This window comes from Pempheris klunzingeri, chromosome 8 (assembly GCF_042242105.1).
Source record: "Pempheris klunzingeri isolate RE-2024b chromosome 8, fPemKlu1.hap1, whole genome shotgun sequence".
NCBI lineage: Eukaryota > Metazoa > Chordata > Actinopteri > Acropomatiformes > Pempheridae > Pempheris > Pempheris klunzingeri.
Window position 1 is genome coordinate 15,935,295 of NC_092019.1, and position 20,472 is coordinate 15,955,766.

A 20,472-nucleotide genomic window follows, 5' to 3' on the forward strand; every position below is an offset into this window, starting at 1 on the left:
ACGCATTTAACTACATTTGACTTCAGTTCTCACACAGTTTGGTCTGATGTGTGGTTTCTGAGTGTGGGGGCTCATCACAGTACAGGCCTAGTGGTCTTCTGAGGGCCCCTCACATCTTTAACCTCAGTAAAGTGCAGATGGAAATGCTACCTTAGTGATTAGTACTCTTTTGGTGTGTGTGTGTGTGTGTGTGTGTGTGTGTGTGTGTGTGTGTGTGTGTGTGTGTGTGTGTGTGTGTGTGTGTGTGTGTGTGTGTGTGTGTGTGTGTGTGTGTGTGTGTGTGTGTGTGTGTGTGTGTGTGTGTGTGTTGGGTGGCAGATGCAGGACCAATGAACACCAGCACTTTTTTCTTCCTTTTCCCCCGAAGAGTCGAGGTCAAGGAAGCAGGTGGGGGGGGGGGGGGCGTGGGGGGAGGGGGGTTGTTTTCAACTTTCAGTTAAAACCACATGCAACAACCTCTGTGTCCACTGCAACGCTACCAGAGCTGACACTATTTGACTATTGAGCGCTTATCTTTCAAATGTGGCTCCGTAGCAAGCGTGAAGTTTGGCAGAAGAGTCTGTTGGCATCCTGAGAGTAATATTACTAAGGGTCCGTTTCTTTAACAAGTAGGCCTGATGAATAGTGCTGAAACAGATATAAATTAGTAATGTGGCAGCAAATCAAAGATAATAATAAAAGACAGCAACAATCAAAACAGTAATTGTTAATGAAACCATGGGGCATAATAACTGGGATTATTTCTTTGACTCTTTACTGACTGGCCTGCTGCAGTGCTGGTAGGAGAATAAATTAGGCTCTTAATTTAAGTAAAAGTAGCAATACCACATGATGAAAATGTTCATTTTCAATTAAAGTCCTACATCTTACTTAAGTAAAAGCATGATAATATTATCAGCAAAAGGCACTGAAAGTATCAGGATTAGAAGTACTATTTATACAGTGATCTGGCTACCTCAAAGTATCATACCTAGTTACAGTCCACCTGTGGTCTAGGCCACTCAGCATGTGTCTGGACTCAGTGTGAGCGCCATGTCTTAGAGGAGCATTTACAACAATGATGTAAACCGAGAAGACACATTGATTATTCATCGTTTTCTTTGTGTCTGCACATGTTTTCCAGCCTCGGTTAAAATTAGGCGTTGCGTACCGTTGTTGAAACAATCTCCCATCTTTTTATTGCATGTACAGTGTGGTTTTTAAACAAGCCACTGTGATGATACCAGTACCAGTATAAGGATGCTATTTCCTATTCAGCATTGAAGAAAAAGTCCAAAGCTGCACTGGAATTGAATGTCTCCTCCATGTGTTATATTTTCTAGATTAGTATGGCGGAAATTTGTGGCAGCAACATGGGATTATATTTCTCAACTGAGCGCTACAAAGCAAAACCCGATCCGCTGCTATTACGTAAGAGCCGGTGACATAACTCTCTCCAGCCTGGGACGGTCAGGGCGCACACAGGGCGCACGGAGGGAGGGAGGGAGGGGAGGGGGACTGGGGCGCACGGCTTGTGAGCGGCCAGCCGGTCCAGCTGCACTCTCTCCTCTCTGCCGCGGCCTTGGGGGGAATTAAATTAGGCTGTTTCAAAACAACCACACAAGAGGAGGTGTTCTGTTGATCAACGGAGTGCAGACAGAGAGGCCAAGAGGATGACGACCGAGTTGTGGGACCCGCTGCACGGACAGTAAGGAGGCGGGATGGCAGTGCATGTTTTCAAATGCCTGCGCCGGCCCGGGCGCTAGAAGAGCCAACAGGTAGTATGAGCCCGAGTTTTGTCTCTTTACTTTCTGAGTCAAATGGCGGCAGCTGGGGGTTAGAGCCGACTGACATGGCAGGCGCTTGTGGTTTGTGTGTGTGTGTGTGTGTTTGTGTGTTTGAGAAGTGAGTGTATGAGTGTGTAGGGCCATCCGGTGTTTTGACAGGAGAGTAATGGAATATGAGGAGCCCGACGTGTCCCCAGCTGACACCCCCATCAAAATAGGTAAGAAGATCCGCCACTGAGGCTTTATTCTGCAGATTTCTTTTAGACTGCTGTGGCATGTGTGGGCTGTTTGAACTCCAGTGCATCTGTGAGTCAACTTGTTTTAGCTCATCTTTAGCTTGTATTTCAAAGTGTTATTTTGTGTCTTCATGTCCCTCTCCCCTTTCCTCCTCCCAGCATGCCATTCTGCACCCACTCCCACCAACATCTATCTCCTCCCTCTCACTCCTTACCCCCAGTCTGCTCACCTTCCCTGCACCAGCTGACCACTCTGTGTGTCTGTCATCCCTGCCATTGTGTTTATCTTCTTTCCCTCCACTCCCAGCAGCCCTCCTCATCCCTTTCATTGGGGTGTGGTTAAGGCGCTGTGAGTGGGTAAGAATGGCAGTAAGCCGGGGTAATCCTCGAGGATTAGTTCTTATTTTTGCTTCTGTTTTTGGTCAACGCTTTTCTATTCAAAGCTCTCCCCAGCTAAAATCAAACTGTTGGCAGTCACTGGAGATAAGATACTTTGTCCCTCTGCCACAGAAACCCACTGCACACCTTTCCCACTGCTCTCATAGCATGGCGACACAGTTTGCCAGAGTTTACCTGCACCACTGCATCAGGGGTGAATAACATGGCTCAGTTTAATGGAGATAAGGTGCTGAATGAAGAAATAAAGTACAAGAACAAGCATTTATAGCCTTCAAGTAAATACTGCAGGATCACAGTTAATTAATAGTCCATTACAAGTCAAATCATTGCATTTAAAATTTCACTTAAATAGAGAAGACACTAGATAACTTTGAGATATTTGCCACTTTCCTGGATACCATAACAGTTTCAATTAGGAACTATTTTCTATCAAACATAAATAGTCTACAGGAAGGGTTACTAGAAAGTTATATAAGTGAAAGTTCCTATATTTTACCTCTGTACCTCCATTTTATATTTATTAATGTCTTTTTTTACATTAATAACACAATTGAGTGTGAAGTAGAACGAGAAAGATTACAGAAAGAACAAGTGCAAAAATGATTATGCATACGTACATACAATACAAATGTATGCACATATGCTTTTAAGTGTCCTTTATTTTGTCATGTGGTGGTTTTACATTTAAACTGAAATGTAATGAAGAGAGAAAAATATAGGGCTATTACTGAAGTACAGCCTATGCACTGTGGCTGCATTTATGAGTTAGTCTAGGCACACAGATATAGCCATGAAAGGTTGAGGTCATATTCTTCTATTCTTTCATCATATTTTTCTGTCTTTTTGACTTGCTTAAGTGTACTCAGTTGTACATAGGGGAAACACAGATTCGTTTTCATATCATACCACAATTGCTCTTAAATCATGCTGTGCAGCCAAACATTGTTCACACCCACAGAATTTTATTCAACATTCTTACAAGGATGGAAAAGTTTCCAAATATTACAAATATGACTGAAGAAAGCAACATACATGAACCCGTCTGAGAGTGGAAAAGGACCACTTTAACCACCTTAAAGGTACTTATGAATTAAAATGGACGCTAAGGGGTTAAAGGTTTTTGTGACAGAGTACTAACTAACTTATTGGATGGTGGAACTGCTGTGATGGTGTTTTAATCTGGTTAAAGTGGAGTTTCAGTGTGGTTGTTCAGTTTTTCGTACTGCTGAGATGGCTCTTCTTAAGGTGATGAGCGTCTTGGTTTTAGTGGCTGTTGTGGGTGTCTTCTCATTTTTACGTCTCTGCTACTGCTTCACATTACTTTTTCCTCCTGCCTATAGGGCAAAAATCTGCTTCTGCTCATAATTGGATACCGACAGTCTGTGATGTCCCTCAGGGATCTATTGCGGGTTTGACCCCCTTCTCCATATAGATTATTCTGCAGTCATTTGTCATTTCAAGTATCAATGATCCAGGGGTATCTCTCTGTACACCAAAGTGATGTCAAGCATGGGTTTTTTTTGGCAAATTTTGACACCAAAATACTTTCAGTTCTAAAATTCACAACCCCTTTGGCTTTTCTACTAATGTACCTTGAAACTCTTGAGTAATTTTTAATCATTCAGTCAGTTTAAACTGTTATGTATTATATCCTACAAGACATTCTCCAAAATGTCTTTTTTAATCACCTTAAATCCTACCTTAAGTTTGTCACACTTATATTTTATAACACACTGACACCTTGCCTTATTTAAAAACTATTCTTCATGTAAAAAGACCTAGCAACTTACCCTTTTTTGATTTTTTTCACTTGTTAGTGGCCAGTACTGATGAAGATCTCTGACATTTTACAATTCAGTGTGGCGGTGCGGTGGTTAGCACTGTCAGCACCTGAAGGTTACAGGTTCAAATCCAGGTTGGGGTCTTTCTGTGTGGAGTTTGCATGTTCTCCCTGTGCTTGCAGACGTGCAGGTTGGTGACTCTAAATTGCCCGTGAGTGTGAATGGTTGTCTGGCCCTGTGATTAGCTGGCGACCAGTCCAGGGCGTACCCTGCCTCTCGCCCAAAGTCAGCTCCCACAGTGACCCCGTGATAAGTGGTATAGATAATAGATGGATGGATGAATCCATGATTCTCAGAGACCTTTATTAGCAGAAGAGATTTAGGGCTAATTGCACTTTTTGGTCCACAACTTACCCAAACCTCTTTGCTTTTAAATTAATTCAATTTTTGTTGTTTTCATTGTATATTCTAATTTTTTAGTTATTTTGTAGATTACTTACTTACATTTATTTGTGATTTACTTACTTTCCTTACTTATTTATCATAGACTTGTTAGGAAAAAAAACAGTAGAGTGCAGTACTGGCACTTGGATTAAGGCTGGCGAGTATTGAGAAGGCAATGAAGTAACTTATTGGGGTTTAATGAACTTACACTTCCTCTCTACTCTACTGTGCTGTTATGTGTCGGTTTATATTCAGGCAAAGTTGCCGGCCTACTCTCTGGGTGCAGTGGTCTTCAGTGCTGTTATGTAACGCAGCAACTGTCACTTCAGCACTCAGCTTGGATGTCAGAGGGTAGAGATGTTAGTGAGATTTTGACTGATGAATGATGTTGATGTTTGTGTGTCTGTAATCGACAGGGTCATGCACAGTGTGTGTGTGTTTGTTGGATGTGTGGGTGTGTGTGTGTGTGTGTGTGCGCGCGCACATATTTGTGTATACATGGTGGTGGGTTTATGGCCTTGCTGACAGGTGTTTTTTGCTAAATGTGTGCATACTGTGTCACATTTTGGTTGTACAGAAGCTGATTTTGGTAATTGCTTCAGATGATTTTTCCACCACTAGCCACCAACCACAACCATTTATTCCATTCTGCGTAAAGATCACTTTCACTCATTTAAAAATATCTGATCACAGAAAGACAGTGGCTTAGCCCCAAATTCAGTGTGTTACAGCTGGTGGCTTAAAACCATTTAACCTTGCTCAATTCTGTTGATCAAAGTACCTAACATAGCAAAGAACAAAACTAACCATCAACCAACAGCTTTAATATTCAAATGTGGATCAAGCAATTTGGTTATCAGATAAAAAAACAAAACAACCTGACAAATGATCTTTATACAAGTCGCTGTTGTGCATTTCTATAACTAATTAATGGAAAGAAGGACAATCACAGTCCTTCACACTCTTTACTGAAACCATATTAATGCAATAGTGATGTAATTGTTTGACATATTAGCTATGCTCAATAATCCTCAGGCTCATGGAAACAGTTAAATCCATTTGCCATTTAGACCTAAAAAGCTCCTCTCAAAATATTATTTCATTTCATAAAAATGTTGTACATTTTATTTTGCAATCACGGCAAAACATTTGCTCAGTTAGTGTTGAAATTTCTTTATGTTTCCGAGTGTGCGTGCACTGCTCTGCTTTCATTCCATGCTTTCTGCTTATGAAGCAAAACTGATTTGATGATGGGAGGAAAACAGTGGTAACCACAGAGGGCCTGATCTGGCGCCAGACAAAGACCGACTAGCTCTATGTCTTCCATTGATAGTTATCTCCCCTGCCTTCAAACCTCTCTGTCTCACACAAACACACAAACAACACACACACACATGCACACATATACTCTCAACTCTAGAAATAAACCCCTTGATTCAGACCCTGTACACATTTACCCACACACACTGCTACTTAGACTTTCTCACAATTGTGGTCAAACAGGCAGACAAAAAAGAAGACCTATTGCTTCACAGACGCCCACCTTCCTCCGCCTTTATGTCCCATATGTGTTTGGGTGCTGAATAGTCACACAAACATAACATAGACACACACCGGTGTAAATAGGAATCCTCTAATTTAATCTCTCTGCTTCTTATCTGTCAAAGGGCCTTTGTACAAACTGCCATTAAGAATATATATGAGGAGTTTATCACAGGTGAATTTGTATGAGCCACAACTTGACATGAAGCCTGACTTAGGTTCTGTCACTTTTCATGCTTCATTTAATCCCTTTATTAAACACAGACACCGTGAATGTAATTTTCAGGTTTTACATACATTTAAACATGGCAATAATTTTACACTTTTGTAAGCATGGTGTTTCACTGCTTGTTATAGTTTGTGAGGATGAAGTTGTTTATATTGTTTTTTACTGTAACTCCAGCTATCAGATACATGTAGTGGAGTGAAAAGTGCATTTTGCTGTGAAGTGTAGTGAAGTCGAGGAGTAAAGAATTAGATGTAAATACTCAAATAGAGTACAGCTTTGTTAAAACTGTACTTGATGGAATGTACTTAAAATCAGACCTAACCCTCTTGTTGTTTAGTCCTGGGCTCAGGGTGTGGTTTAGACAGTGTTAAGCCTCAGTTTAAGTCTCATGTGTGAAGCCCATGAGTACACTGCATGTTGCGTTTCTGTTTCTAAACTATTCTCCCGTATACTCATATGTAATACAACTTGTAGTAAAACTCAGATTTACAGTAAGTGTCATGTAGCTTTGATTCATTAACTACATTTCTCTCCCTCAGGAGGAGTCGTGTCCAAGAAGACTCATTTGAGTAAGTTCTCTGTGAGATATAGTATCTCTCTGTGTTAGTGTGTGTGTGTGTGTGTGTGTGTGTGTGTGTGTGTCTGCATGTGGTAATGACATTGCTTGTGTTTGTGCTAGATATTTGTGCATGCATTGTGGTTACCGTCATATTCACTGAACATACAACATTGCACCTGTACAGTAGCACATACACAAACATGCACACACACTGCGGTGCCGTTTGAGTTGGGCCATTAGCAACACAGTGTGTGTGCACCTGTGCTGCTCCCCTCACACACCTCACACACACACGCACACACGCACACACGCACACACACACACACACAACACATGCACACAGTGATGAAAATATCAACTACTATGGCTTTGGCACATTGGCATCTGAATGCAGATGATGGTGATAACATCTAGTCTTTTTTTAACTTCTTTGGTTTAACACTTTCTGCCACAACTTTAGCACACCTGGCCATGTTATCAAGTGTGGAGACGCTGTCTGTGACACACCAACAACCTCCATGCGAGGTGGTGAGATGATAAACTATTTGAGCATAAATAATAGTGATTTTAGCGATTGTGCTTGTGAGTTAGAAAACATTAATGCACCTACAGAGTGGAGTAATCGTTTTGGATTTCATTTCGGAGGTTAGCACTAGGGAATGGGGGATGATATAGAGAGCCATAGTGATCTCCTGCCGTTTGGTGCTTCAGACAGGTGCTATAGCTGGAGGGATGATAGAGGGAGTGTAAGATAACTTCATACTCTCAAGTACTGTACTTACGTGTAATTGTGACAAACAAGTACTTTACTTGAGTGTTTCCATTGTCTATTCTAAATATTGTACCACATTTATCTGATAGATATAGTTATTAGTTACTTTGAAGATCAAGATTTAACATATGAAGAACAAAACATATGACCAGCTTATAAGATATGATTGTTATACATTGTTATAGATTAAACTACCCAACAATATATAAAGTAGTTAAAATTAGCTTCAGCGCAACCAGCTACAACATTAAAATGCTGTTTACTAATTAATACTCCAGTAGTAAACAATAGTAGTGATGTAATGTGACTCCATTATGGGGCCATTATTTTACTTTGGATACTTTAAGAACATTGTGGTAATACTCTAACTACTTCTAACAAGTACAGTTATGAATTTAGGACTTTTATGTGTAAGTGAGTAATTTGATAGTGTGGCATTGCTACTTTAACTCAGTTAAAAGATCTCAATGATTTTTCTTATTAGTGTCAGTGTAAAGAAACACTGATGTGCATCAGAGGTATCAACAGGATATCTTACAAATTAAAAATTTAAATCACAAGTGTGAGTTTAAGATTAAATCAAATCTTACTTTATTCAAATATTTCTGTTACTTACATGTTTTTGACTGTATCCCCCGTTTATTCCTGTCGCAAATGATTTGATTCTCAGGGAGAGTTTTAAAGGTGCCAGACACTGTCAAGCTAATTTTTTGACGTGTGGTATAGAGTGAGGGGGTGAAGGATAACAACAAAGGTATGAGGAAAAAGTACCTTGAGAAAAGAGTCAGGGCAGGGGACAGCCCCCCCCTTTCTTTGTCTCCTCTCCTCTCTCTCTCTCACACACACACACACACACGGAAGGTGAGGCGGTGACTGACACTCAAAAGTCTTGAATGTGTGTGCTAAAGCTGCAGTGAGCACTCAACCTGGCTTGCTAAAGGACGAACAAAAGCAGAAGAAAGATTGAGAGCTTGATAGGACAGGTGCTGCGAAAAAAAAAAGTGTGTCAAAAGACAAACTTGTCAGACAAAGTGAGAGGAAAAGTGAGTTTGTGAAAGTGGGACAAACATCTGACACAAGTGGAGGAGTGAGGATGATGCGAGGTAGGGATGAAGGTCTTTCGTGTCTCTGTCTCTGTGCATGTCTGTGTGTGCCTGTGTGTGTGTGTGTGGGGGGGGGGGGGGCAGTACAATCAAAGATAGTTTATCAGTTAGATCAGTTAAATGCTTTTTGTCAAAATTTCTCTCCGATCCACCCTGATGTTGTCGTTTAGGATTATTAAAAGTGATAATATGATGCGACTTGATGCCTCTGATGGTTCACCATGTTGTTATCAAGACGTCTAAAAATGTCACGTTTTGGTTTGAAGCAGTTGTGTTTTTTTTTTTCCTTTTGAAATAACTGTGCATTCATGCAGACTAAGACACCTGTGGCTTCAAATCTGTCAACTTTTTTTTTTTTTTTACTTTATCAGCCTGTGTGATTAAGCTTTGTAGTTCAAATTTCCACTTCTCATTTGTGGTGCAACACTGGGTTGAACCAGAAAAACCTTGACACTGGCTGAATTTCACAATGTTTTACGATTGTAAAGGTTTATAAATGTTTTAGTCAAAGATATTTTTAGTATTTCTGTTAGAGATCCCATACAACACACACACACACACACACACACTCATACACACTCATACACATGTCCGTGTGCACACAGATTAAATTATACCTTATTTGTTTTGAAACTTAACTGAGTCTCTCTAGGTCTTGAATGGCTGTCTGTTGGGTACATTCACATTGTTATTTGCGTTTCAGTTTTATGACTCAACTTTGAACTGCCTTTGATGAGTTAAAGATTTGGTTCATGTCTCAGATATTTCTACACTCCCACATATACAGTGCACCTTGGGAAACAAGCTGAACTTGAGAATCAGAGTACAATAAATTGGTGTAAACCAGTCAAGACCCATGAAGGCTATAATATACATTTGAAAGATTGCAAACCCTCTTACAAATAAACTTCCACCGAATTCTAACTAACGTTAAAGCAAAAGAGACGGGAAAACAGGATGCTTCACAACAGCAGTGCATCAGTTTGAATGGACTCAATCCACACACATATAGTTGATAATATTGCGAAAATGTGATAATTAAAGTGATAATAAATTTGATTCCTTTTACAAAGTTCTTCAAAATTAATAGAATAAAAACACACTCCCCACAAAGAGGGGAAGAAGGAGCAAAGAGTAAAATGATGAGAAATCTTTTCTATACAAGTTGCTCACATACTCTCTCCTGCAAGATGCACACACACACACGCACACACACAGATCCGCAGCTGCCTGTTAGATGGCGCCTAGATGTAGCATACCTCCGCCCTGCAGCTGTGTGTGGATACTGTGTGCATGAAAGAATGAAAAAAAAAAAAGGCTGAATACACAGTGTAATATTTTCCTGTCTCTTCTTCCACAAGAAACAATTAATGATCCAAAACTGTTACACAGTAGTGTGTCAGTGGGCTTGATGCCGTCAGAATTTACGTGCACACACATCGTTCGTATAGCTTTGTTGTGTTCGGGGGATTCCTGTGTAGATTCTTACACAGTTTCTTTATCAGAAAGGATTTCCTTTTTCCTCTGGGTGTAGAAACCTGCACAGCACTCCCAAAGCAGAAAAAGCAGTTGGCTTTACATCAAAGCTAACATCAAAATTGCAGGTGACACATTCCCCCCCAAAATATGGTAAATGAAATACAGCAGTAGAGCTGATTCATACCCTTTGCTGCTGTCAAAACATTACCTCTTTCAAACACCCCCAAATTCAGCCTGCTCTTCAAAGTAAAACATGGTAAATCTGATGCTAATTTGTGCGCAGACAAGCTTTGATCATTCTATTTTTCTCACATAAGGTGCTGTTGGTAGTTTTTCTCACTTTGTTGTCAAAATAAATGAATGACTCAGGGATGGAGTTCTCACATCAATGTTACAACGAGCGCAGTTTGACTCTAAAACATAAAGATATTTAACACGTGTAGTCACTGAAATATATGTAACCAGAAATGTTCAGTAACAAAATATTCAGCAGAGAAGAGCTGTGTGAAATACAACCTATTAAAATACTCCAGTTTGTCAATATTGGCAATAGCTTTTATTTTATCTAATAATGAATAACTTTTTCTTTCTCTCTTTTTGGGGGGTGGCTGATGCCAAAGATACTTAAATACAGATTACTGATATTTGAAGAAATGACAAACCTAAATCACAGCCTCTTGAAAAGGATATTAATTCTGACATTTTAATTTTGTTTCAGTAAGTCAGAGTAATTTTAGAGCTTTTAAGGATAGTAGGAGCAATTAATGTAAAAGTCGGATTAAGTGTGACATTTACCTTCTATTTACTGTACTTTTCAATGCAAATGCAGACGAGAAAAGCGCGTAATGTTATTGTTATTGTGTATACTATTTTGTTTTGTTAACGACAAATATTCCGCAATATACTCTCTTTTAAATAAAAAAATGCTGAAATGTTTTTAAACATGCCTCAGTGAGATACTAAATTCAGATCTTTGAACTATAGTTTGTATAAATATGCGTGACATAAACAAAAAAGCTTTTCTTTATTGTTGATAATAATGAGAAGAATTTATATTTTAATAATTTAAAATCATATTACGTACGTTATTAAAACATTTAACTTGCAGTGGTGTAGATAAATAAAATTATGGTAAATTGTGTATAATCCTCCAAGATTTACTAACGTGTTCTTTAAAAATTTGTGATTGGTTAGCAGCCTGTTTGTTAGTCCGTCTGTGTGTGTGTGTGTGCGTGTGTGTGTGTAATGCTGTGAGGTGTATATACAAAGCTTGTCTTCACTCCTGCCTGCGAATGTACTAAAAGTAAGCTTCCGTCAGAGGAAAGTTGAGGTTTTTTGTGCGTTTACAGTGCAAAGAACAGACTGCTGACAAGGTGATTTTAGGCAGAGACTGATGAGTTGAAAGTGGCAATCTGCATCGTCCACCCCCTTAGACGCCCCCCCACATACACACGCACACATTCACATTCACAACGCACACATACTCACATACTCACTCTGTTTCGAGTGAAAGCGGTGCACTGAAAAAAACAAACTTTTCCTTTCTTTTAGGTATCTAGTATTGATGCATATCGATTACTTACCTTTTTCACCTTTTCAGGCTTGTTCAACATGATGTCTCATATTAGAAAGCCGAGATGTTGTAGTCTTTATTATCATCATCCAGCCTGAGAATCACTAATATTGAGAACTGAAATGTCCAGCGTTCGGCAGGAAGTCTTTACACTCCTGAGAAACCTGTGAAAGTGTCACGATTTCTGTTTGCTGTTAAACACACATGCTTATGCTGTTTGTATGACAAGGCGAGAGCGTGTAAGTCATTGATAACTCTAAATAGTAATTGAAAGGCGTAAATCAGTCCATCTCTGTGTAGCAGCGTCTTTGTACACTTTGTATGCGGAAGCGTGGGAGGTGGCACTCTTTTATTTTGTCTGACAAACCAGACTATTTCCATCACTGCACATCCACTGTACTCACACCTCCTCACTTCTTAACACCATCTGCCGCATTTAGCATTGATTTTAGGATGAACCACCTAAATGGATTGAACTGGTTGTTTAGTTGCATCTCACCTCAGTCTGATCATGTCAATGCAGCTTGTGTTTGGTGTGTTTATGGTTGGTCTCATGCTGTACGGTGTAAACGAGACATAGTGGAAATGTGAAATGTTGAGGGTTCATCAAGAGATATTGTAAATCATGATAATGCAATCTAATCTATGGTAAAAATATCGTTGTAAACCAAAAACCTCATTAATTGGGTCATGCTGAGCTGTTGAACAGGCTTCCTACATGAGTGTAAACCAATATAAGCTATTTGAGCATGAGGCCCTAAAAAAAGTTTCATACTACTTTCGTATTGCAAATTGTTAATATTAGCAAAACAAGCACTGTTCAGCTATGCTGTGTTCTGGACACAAAACCCCCATTCTCTGTCTCTAAAAAAGACAGTAATGGAAGAAATAAAGGTGGTTTCATTCTTTTTCAGTACTTTATCTCGGTCTCTCTCTCTCACACACACACGCGCAGCAGGAGATGCTGGGTTTGACTGGTCTAGGCCTGTGGCTGGAGATAACAGGGTGAGCTGAAAAAAGCTCACAGGCTGGTAGACTCTTGAGTGTTTATCTGCTGTTAGGTTCATTTCCACATACAGATACTGGTGTCTTCATACTCTGTGGCCATCAGAGACAGATTGTAGACACTGTTATGTTTTGTTTTTTACTACCAATAAAGAAGCCACGATTTAACTTGATGCTGCTTTGGATCACAATGTTCAGATTGTCACATAAACTCAGTGGAGAGCTATCAGAGCTATGATTGCATGGAAAGTTATTGGAGGAGCAGTGTGCGTGATCGTTGTGTGTGCTTGTGTGTGTGAGTGCATGTAACAGTGAAAGGTTGTGGGTCACAGTGGATTTCCTGTTGTTTGAGGTTGACAATCAGAACTGAAATAGTGAAAAAAAAAAAAAACAGAGACCACTCATTTTCTCACCACCTATTCTGCACTGCTGACAGAAACGCAATCATAGTCACAGTTTGAGAACTTTATTTTATTAAATAAGCACTAATATTTAGTGGCTTATTTTAACCAAATCAGTCAGCTGTCTTTTACAATATCAAAATCTTGCTGAATCTATGAAATACTCCAGTGCTTATCATGGTGAATCTTGAGGTATCAGACATCTCTATTACTTGCAGCCGCAGCCTTTTCAGTGATACAGTGAAGATTTCTGCTTTATCCTACAACCTGGTATATAAAAAGCGTTTAACTGTACCTGAGACCAGCTGTCCTTCTCTGGAGCCTTCAGGTGATCCCTGTGGCACCACAGAAAGAGGGCACACACTGACACACTAACACACACTCGCGAAACAATCTGACACAGTTATGCACGGAAACGCAAATACTATTTATTGTATAGAAGCATCGACGTGCAGACATGAGAGCTCGTCTTGCAGAAAACAGTCACACCTTCAGTGCATTTGTAGAAGGAAGAAAGGAGATGACAGGAATAGATAAAAAGAATTTAGCATTTGAAAGAAGAAAAAAAAACTGTATGCCCTGCTTCCTGGATGTGTGTCATCATTCAATAATTATATGAAATAATGTGAATTACGCAGTATGTGATGTACAGTCCAGTCATTTTATTGCAGATATGTCTGTCAGGACATACACAATATAAAACTGTTCCTACCTGTCACCCAGACTGTTTTTTGTGGTAATAAATTAGACGTCATTTCATTCTCTGTTTTTTTTTTTTTTCTTTTTAAATTGCCACAAAGCAAAAAGACTGGGGGGGGTGAAAGCTTACAGAGATCAGGGGCATGGGGGGAGGTGAGAGGGGGATGGCCGTTACTGGCAGTGATGAAGGAGAGAGAGTGCATTACTGGCAGCTGTGTCCTTTATGAGCGAGACAGAGAAGGATTCACAAAGAAAGAAATGACATGAAAGAAGGACAGTCAGAGCGAAAGAGAAGCCAGTCAACCACTTGAAAGGACTCTGAGGTTGACACCTTCATATTCTCCGCCTTAATCCATTTGCAAATATCCCACGTCCTCAGAAGACTCTCTCCCTGTCGTATTTGATGGTATTTTGTTCATTATTTTTAAGGCAGGAGGTGCTTGGGAGGAAAATACCTTTGGTTTACTCTGGTCACACAACAATTGATAGATGTTGAAGGGGAAGTACAGCAGAAGACTTAGGTTCTCACAGTGGGAATCATTTTCCAGTTGACTTCTCGAGGTAAAGATTTGCGGTCATTATGGTGCTTGTTGGCATATTTTGCTTCTGCAGTGACAAACTGTATGCTATACAAGCTAAGATTGGAGTTTTATTGGATATTGAAATAATTTATAAGTTCTTCGATATTATTCAAACCACATTGTATTGTTTAATTTTGTTGAGATCTGATTTGTGAATAAAGCAATTTGAAACAATGTGTTCATATTACAGTTTAGTCTTCACAGTGATATCATATCAACACATTTGACTTTTTGACATTTTTGCTTTAGTACACGCTCGTCTTTTGGTCTTGAATTTGATGTTTCCCTTTACACAACCTGTTCAGATTCTCTATGAAGAACAATTATGAAAATAAACATCAAGTATCTTTGAACTGACTGACAGCAACAAATTATTTTGTCTCTGTTTGTATGAGTCTGAGTGATGGTGTGCGAAAAGTAGAGGATTGAAAATGTTAACATAAGTGCTTTTACTTCTGTGTTTTCTCAGCCCAGATTGAAGTTATTCCATGCAAGATCTGCGGTGATAAGTCCTCTGGAGTGCATTATGGAGTCATCACTTGTGAGGGCTGTAAGGTGAGATGACATTGACACATATGTACTGTATAAACACACACACACACATGATTTATCAGTACTGAAGCACTCTCAATTCTACCCATTCAATATGATGCTACAACCAGCAGCCTGTTAGCTTAGCTTTGCATAAAAACTGGAGACGACTAGCCTGGCTGCATTTAAATGTTTAAAAATTCCGCCTACACTGAACAGACATGTTCTTGGAGCCTCAGCTGGTTTCCACAGCTAGCTGTTTCCTCCTGAGATGGTAAGATAAGCTAAGCTAACCTGCTGCTGGCTTAAATTTAATATTTTATCAATCAAATTTTATCTTGAATAACAATATTGGTGTCTGCCACATATATCGTGTTTCTGCTGGGCACTGTTAACCATGCGATATGTGACCCTCAGGGATTTTTCCGGCGTAGCCAGCTGCCTACTGTAAACTACTCCTGCTCCAGGCAGAGCAACTGTCAGATCGACCGGGCCAGCCGCAACCGCTGCCAACACTGCCGTCTGCAGAAGTGCTTGGCTCAGGGCATGAGCAGAGATGGTGAGACACAAACACACCCACACTGACAGAGAGACAGACAGAAAAGCTACCTTCTTCGCAGCATTTGTTTATTTTCATGTCCTCTTCAGCGGTGAAGTTTGGACGGATGTCCAAACGCCAGCGGGACTCTCTGATTGCTGAAGTGGAGAGGCACCGACAGCAGCAGCAGCAACAGCAGCTTCAGGGAAATGCCCCCTCTGTCTTGTCCTACTCTAAGGCTCGTCAGGACCGCTCCCCACAGCTCCTTCAGCCCATGACCTACTCCTTTCCTGGGGAGACCGATCTGCTGTCTTACGCCGCTGATGTTCACCCTTACCTGGTGTGCTCGCCGAATGAGTCGCAGGTGGCGGGGATGATCTACCGAGGCTCCAGTGTCTCACCCACTTCGAGATCCCAGGATAGGGGGGACAATAGCGGACCCCCCAACGCAAGAGGTGAGGCACTCATGTGTGTCCACATTTTACTGTGCACACTTCCCTTCATGCTCCTCTGCTCACTCCTTATTTGTCTGTCTTTCTTCTCTACTCTCTACGTGTCAGGATTTGACTCCAGACAACCATCTCATGATCTGATGGCGATTCATCCCTACAACCCTCTGGAGGACCCTTACAGCCTCTATCCTCACTCTCTGAGAAACATAGGTGGGCAGTCAGCACAGTGGGCTGAAGTGCGTGTAATTGTGTTGCATTTCAAATTTTTAAGTGAGTTTTTCCTCTTTTTCAGATGAGCTGTGTGCCAGCATTGTGCGTTCCCACAGAGAGACCAGTCAGTACAGAGTGGAGGAGCTGCAGGCTCTTAGATGGAAACTGTTTAGCAGAGAGGAGATCCAAGCGTACCAGAGCAAAGTAAACCAGCTTGATTTCTGTTTTTTGGGTGACTTCATCCAGGCCATAGCAAAACAAAACATGCTATTTCAGATAGCTAGACTATGAGGCAGCTTTTGGTTCATCAAACGAAAAACTGAGAAAACTTGATTTCAATATTATGTTGCAAAAGGACTTCTTAGAAATAAGCTCACCCTAAAGTCTTTCTCTCTCTGTCTTTCTCTCCCACTCAGTCAGTTGATGACATGTGGCAGCACTGTGCCATCCGACTAACTGATGCCGTTCAGTATGTGGTGGAGTTCGCAAAACACATCCCAGGTTTCCGCATCCTCAGCCAGAACGACCAGATTGCTCTCCTAAAGACTGGTGAGTTTACCTGTCGCTTACAAGAACAATTGCAATCACAAATCTCTTTTAATCTCTTTTCATGGATCTACTTTCTTCCTTTTTTCACTCAGGCTCCATGGAGGTGGTCCTGGTCAGAATGAGTCGGTTCTTCAACACGGAGAACAACACTGTCTTCTTTGATGGGAAATTTGCTGGAGCTGAAGTCTTCAAGTCTTTGGGTGAGAATCCCTCAACACATTAGTCCTACCTGAAGCACAGGGGCAGTTCTGAAATTATTCATGCAATGAGCAAAATATATGAATATGGGGATTTATCAGATCAATCAATCTGTGGTTTCTTTTCTTGCAGCATGTGGTGATTTAATCACAGCAGTGTTTGACTTTGCTCACGTTATGTGTGCTCTGAAGCTCTCCGAGCAGCAGATCGCTCTCTTCAGTGCTCTGGTGCTGATCAACGCAGGTACGAGCAGCGTTTTATGCTTCAGTTCACACTACTGTGCAGTAGTCGCATTTTTCGATTTACATTAATAGGTGTTAATGTCTTAATCTTAATCTAGTCTTTATATCATAGTCATGTGTTGGACCAAAAAGTTAATATTTTAGTATAGTACTTAAGTATAATTTATTAATTTTGGTTCACATTTAGCAAATGACTGACGTATTTTTAGTCACCTCTAGCTAAATATCTAAGTTTGTAAAAACATTTTCATACCCAGTTAATTTCTGTAATATTTACTTTTTATAGACACTATCAGTAGACATACTGTTTATCTGACTGGCTGACACCTATCAGTCAATGTCTCAGCATCTGTTTCATCACATTTTGGCCTTTGGTTTCATTCATTCATTCATTTTTTAATTCCCACACAATTAGCCTCTCCGCCCCCCAGTAGTTGTTAAGACATGGTAATATTAACAGGCGACACAGTGAACCACAACTATTGACACAGATGTAGAATGATTTGGGTTTATAGCCTAAAATAAATCCTTCTTTGCTTTTTTTGTGTTTCTGTGCAGATCGCCCATGTCTGGAGGACAGAGGCAGGGTTCAGCGAGTGCAAAGAAGTGTGGAGATAGGACTCTCACACATTCTACACAGAGACAACCAAGAAAGTCTAATGCACAAAGTACGTGCCTCAGTGAAGATACTTTCCCTTTAGTCTTCTGTTTGGCTAAAAGCTGATTAAAAAGCAAGCATATTATTCTTGGATCAGCATGTTCGTCACTGTAATAGAAGGTCTAAATGTGTGTTTGCCTCCCTGCAGCTGTCCCAGAGGATGGCAGTGTTGCGTTCACTGTGCAGTCTGCACATGGAGAAGCTGCGCTGGTTCAGTCAGCGTTACCCGCTCACAGCTCACTCTCTATTCCCTCCACTGTACAAGGAGCTGTTCGCCTCTGAGGCCGAGCAGCTGCCGGGGACCACTCACTGATGATTCACTAGGATATGCAAAGACACAGTTGTACACACACACACACACACACACACACACACACACACACACACACATTATTTTAAGTCTCATTATTACTTCCTGACAGAATCTATTTTTCTAATAATGTAAACAAATGAGAAAAGCACATTAATTGCAGTGTGATAGGTATTACATGACTTCCAGCAGAGCGCTTTGGTAGATTGTGTCAAACATAAAATTTAATATTTTGATAGTTTAAAACAATTTTCATTATTCCAGGGAAGCATGCATTTTGTTTGTGATCGACAGTACACTGTCAGTGGAATCCATTTTCTCTCAGGATGTGCTATTGTGATTTTGTCCACAGTGTGTACAGACATCAAAATTCAAAGAGGCAGGACACCAGTCATTGTCAGCTGAAACTCAATATGGTTGTCCACTCAAAATGTATCTGTAGAGTAACACTGACCTCATGTACAATCAAAAAGTGACTTTAAAAGCTTTGTAGCTTGTCCTTTTTGTGAAGTTACAGTTATAATTGGCTTGGATTCACCAGTGTTTGTTTATTTATACATGACTAAATCTAAAAATTAAACAGACACAAGAATCATGCAGTAGCAACAAATGTGAAGACAGAGCCAAAAATTCCCTCCCTTGAGAAGTAAACATCACATTCCAGGAGGAAAATATCAACATCAAGCAATCAAAATAGAAATTATGTGTGCACACCCTATTCAGCAGCACTGTTACAACAGTATGTCCCAAACGTTTATATTTTAAGTACTGCTTATGCACAACCCTGTTGAGCCTGTGAGCTAGTGCATATTTTTAGTTTGTGCAAATTAGATCCTCTTGCTCCCACTCAGTGTTTCCACCTCAAAAAATAGATTTTGGCTGCTGCATTGCTTTAATACACGTGTGTGCTTGGAGCTGAGACTCAGAAAGGCAATAGTGCACATGATGATAAAGTTTTATCTTGGTGCAATCTTCTCCCACGGTCCAAAGTGACAAGACGTTTTTCCCAAACTAGCCAGAGATGCTCCCTCCGTCTTTCAGGAGTCTGCATACTTGGCTGTACCCAGAACAAATCACAGAGACTGACTGCTGTCAGCTCAGGATCATTGTCTGTACTATTTCTGTAATGTTAGATATTTGAAGGCTAATATATTGCAGAACATGTATTGGTTGTCTGTCTGGTTAGAGCTGAATGTGTCAGTTACATATTCAGTGCTAAACATACCAAAAAAAAGAAGAAAAAAAACAAGATTCAACCTGCCTTTTTGTATCTGTGTGTCTCTAGAGAAATGTTTGTCCTCAGGTTGATGTTGTCACAGATTGACTAAGAAGCCCAGCAAAGCAGCCGAACCTCTACAATGTTATCCTTTGTGTTTGAATAAATCCTCACTGGCTTTTGTATCTTTTCAGCTTTGAAAAGACGTTGCATTAAATGTAGAAAAAATATTAAATTAAAAATGTGGAGACCCAGTAGAAGTCTCTTCCTCTGTGTGCAAACTTTCCCTTTTTTCCAGAATAACGTGCATATGTTTTGTTTACTCTACATATCTTTGAATAAAGCCACAAGTAGAGAGGAAATGATGAGAGGTTTCAGCATTAAGTACTGTTTGTCTGGATGTAGTCCTCTCTGTTCCTGGAACAGCTGAGATTATAATGAAGATAATTCCATGCAAATCTTCTAATAAACTGTAGAAGCTGTGACACCAAGATGTGGTTGCTTTATTTGTCTATTTGTTAAAAAAAACTGTAATAAAAACAGTGTATGACAGAGACAAAGATCCTCTTATGGTATGATAAGAAAAATCCTTCACTCAGTAAAAACAGTTTATTCATAGCAGACATAACTCTGAAGTGATAAAGTTTTATCATTCTCAGTCGCAGACTGAAGGACATCCAGACATAGTCCTTGCACCATATTTTAGAGCTGTAACTGCAGCACAATACAATGGAAAGTTTAGTCACTGTGGATGACCCTTAAGCAGACTCTGGCAGTGGAAAGTTACCATCAGGTTGTCAGACAGAAACTGTTGCTAACCAAGTTAAGAGGAAGCAAATGAAGAGAGTCTGAGTCAGTTGAATGTGGTAAATATGACTTCTTCCTACGAAAATCCACAAAGAGTTTATGTCATGCTAGAAAGCTAATTGTGTTCTCATCTCCGTCAGTCTGCAGGTAATTGCTAAAAAAACAACTTCCTTATGCAGTGATTGGTTTGAT

At 40.2% G+C, this 20,472-nt stretch overlaps 1 protein-coding gene across 3 annotated transcripts; it reads left to right on the forward strand.

Annotated features, from left to right (window-relative positions):
- Positions 1-1,529: 1,529 nt before the first annotated feature.
- rorc (RAR-related orphan receptor C) lies at positions 1,530-19,964 on the forward strand. 3 transcript variants are annotated; one of them, XM_070835220.1, is made up of 13 exons: positions 1,530-1,757; positions 1,886-1,984; positions 6,937-6,966; positions 15,039-15,124; positions 15,518-15,659; positions 15,749-16,093; positions 16,199-16,300; positions 16,383-16,504; positions 16,717-16,849; positions 16,942-17,049; positions 17,180-17,290; positions 17,848-17,957; positions 18,096-19,964. In XM_070835220.1, exons 2-13 carry the CDS (start codon positions 1,933-1,935, stop codon positions 18,258-18,260), a joined length of 1,506 nt encoding a protein of 501 aa, XP_070691321.1. In that variant the 5' UTR covers positions 1,530-1,757; positions 1,886-1,932; the 3' UTR covers positions 18,261-19,964. The 3 variants fall into 3 exon arrangements, with proteins under 3 accessions (XP_070691321.1, XP_070691322.1, XP_070691323.1); XM_070835221.1 differs by lacking the exon at positions 6,937-6,966; XM_070835222.1 differs by lacking the exons at positions 1,530-1,757; positions 1,886-1,984; positions 6,937-6,966 and adding an exon at positions 8,660-8,831.
- The last annotated feature ends 508 nt before the right edge of the window (positions 19,965-20,472 follow it).

Coding starts and splice junctions, on each gene's coding strand:
- rorc (XM_070835220.1), top strand. CDS start 1,933: ATGGAATATGAGGAGCCCGACGTGTCCCCAGCTGACACCCCCATCAAA. Junction 1,985..6,936: donor TGACACCCCCATCAAAATAG/GTAAGAAGATCC, acceptor TCTCTCCCTCAG/GAGGAGTCGTGTCCAAGAAG. Junction 15,660..15,748: donor TCAGGGCATGAGCAGAGATG/GTGAGACACAAA, acceptor TGTCCTCTTCAG/CGGTGAAGTTTGGACGGATG.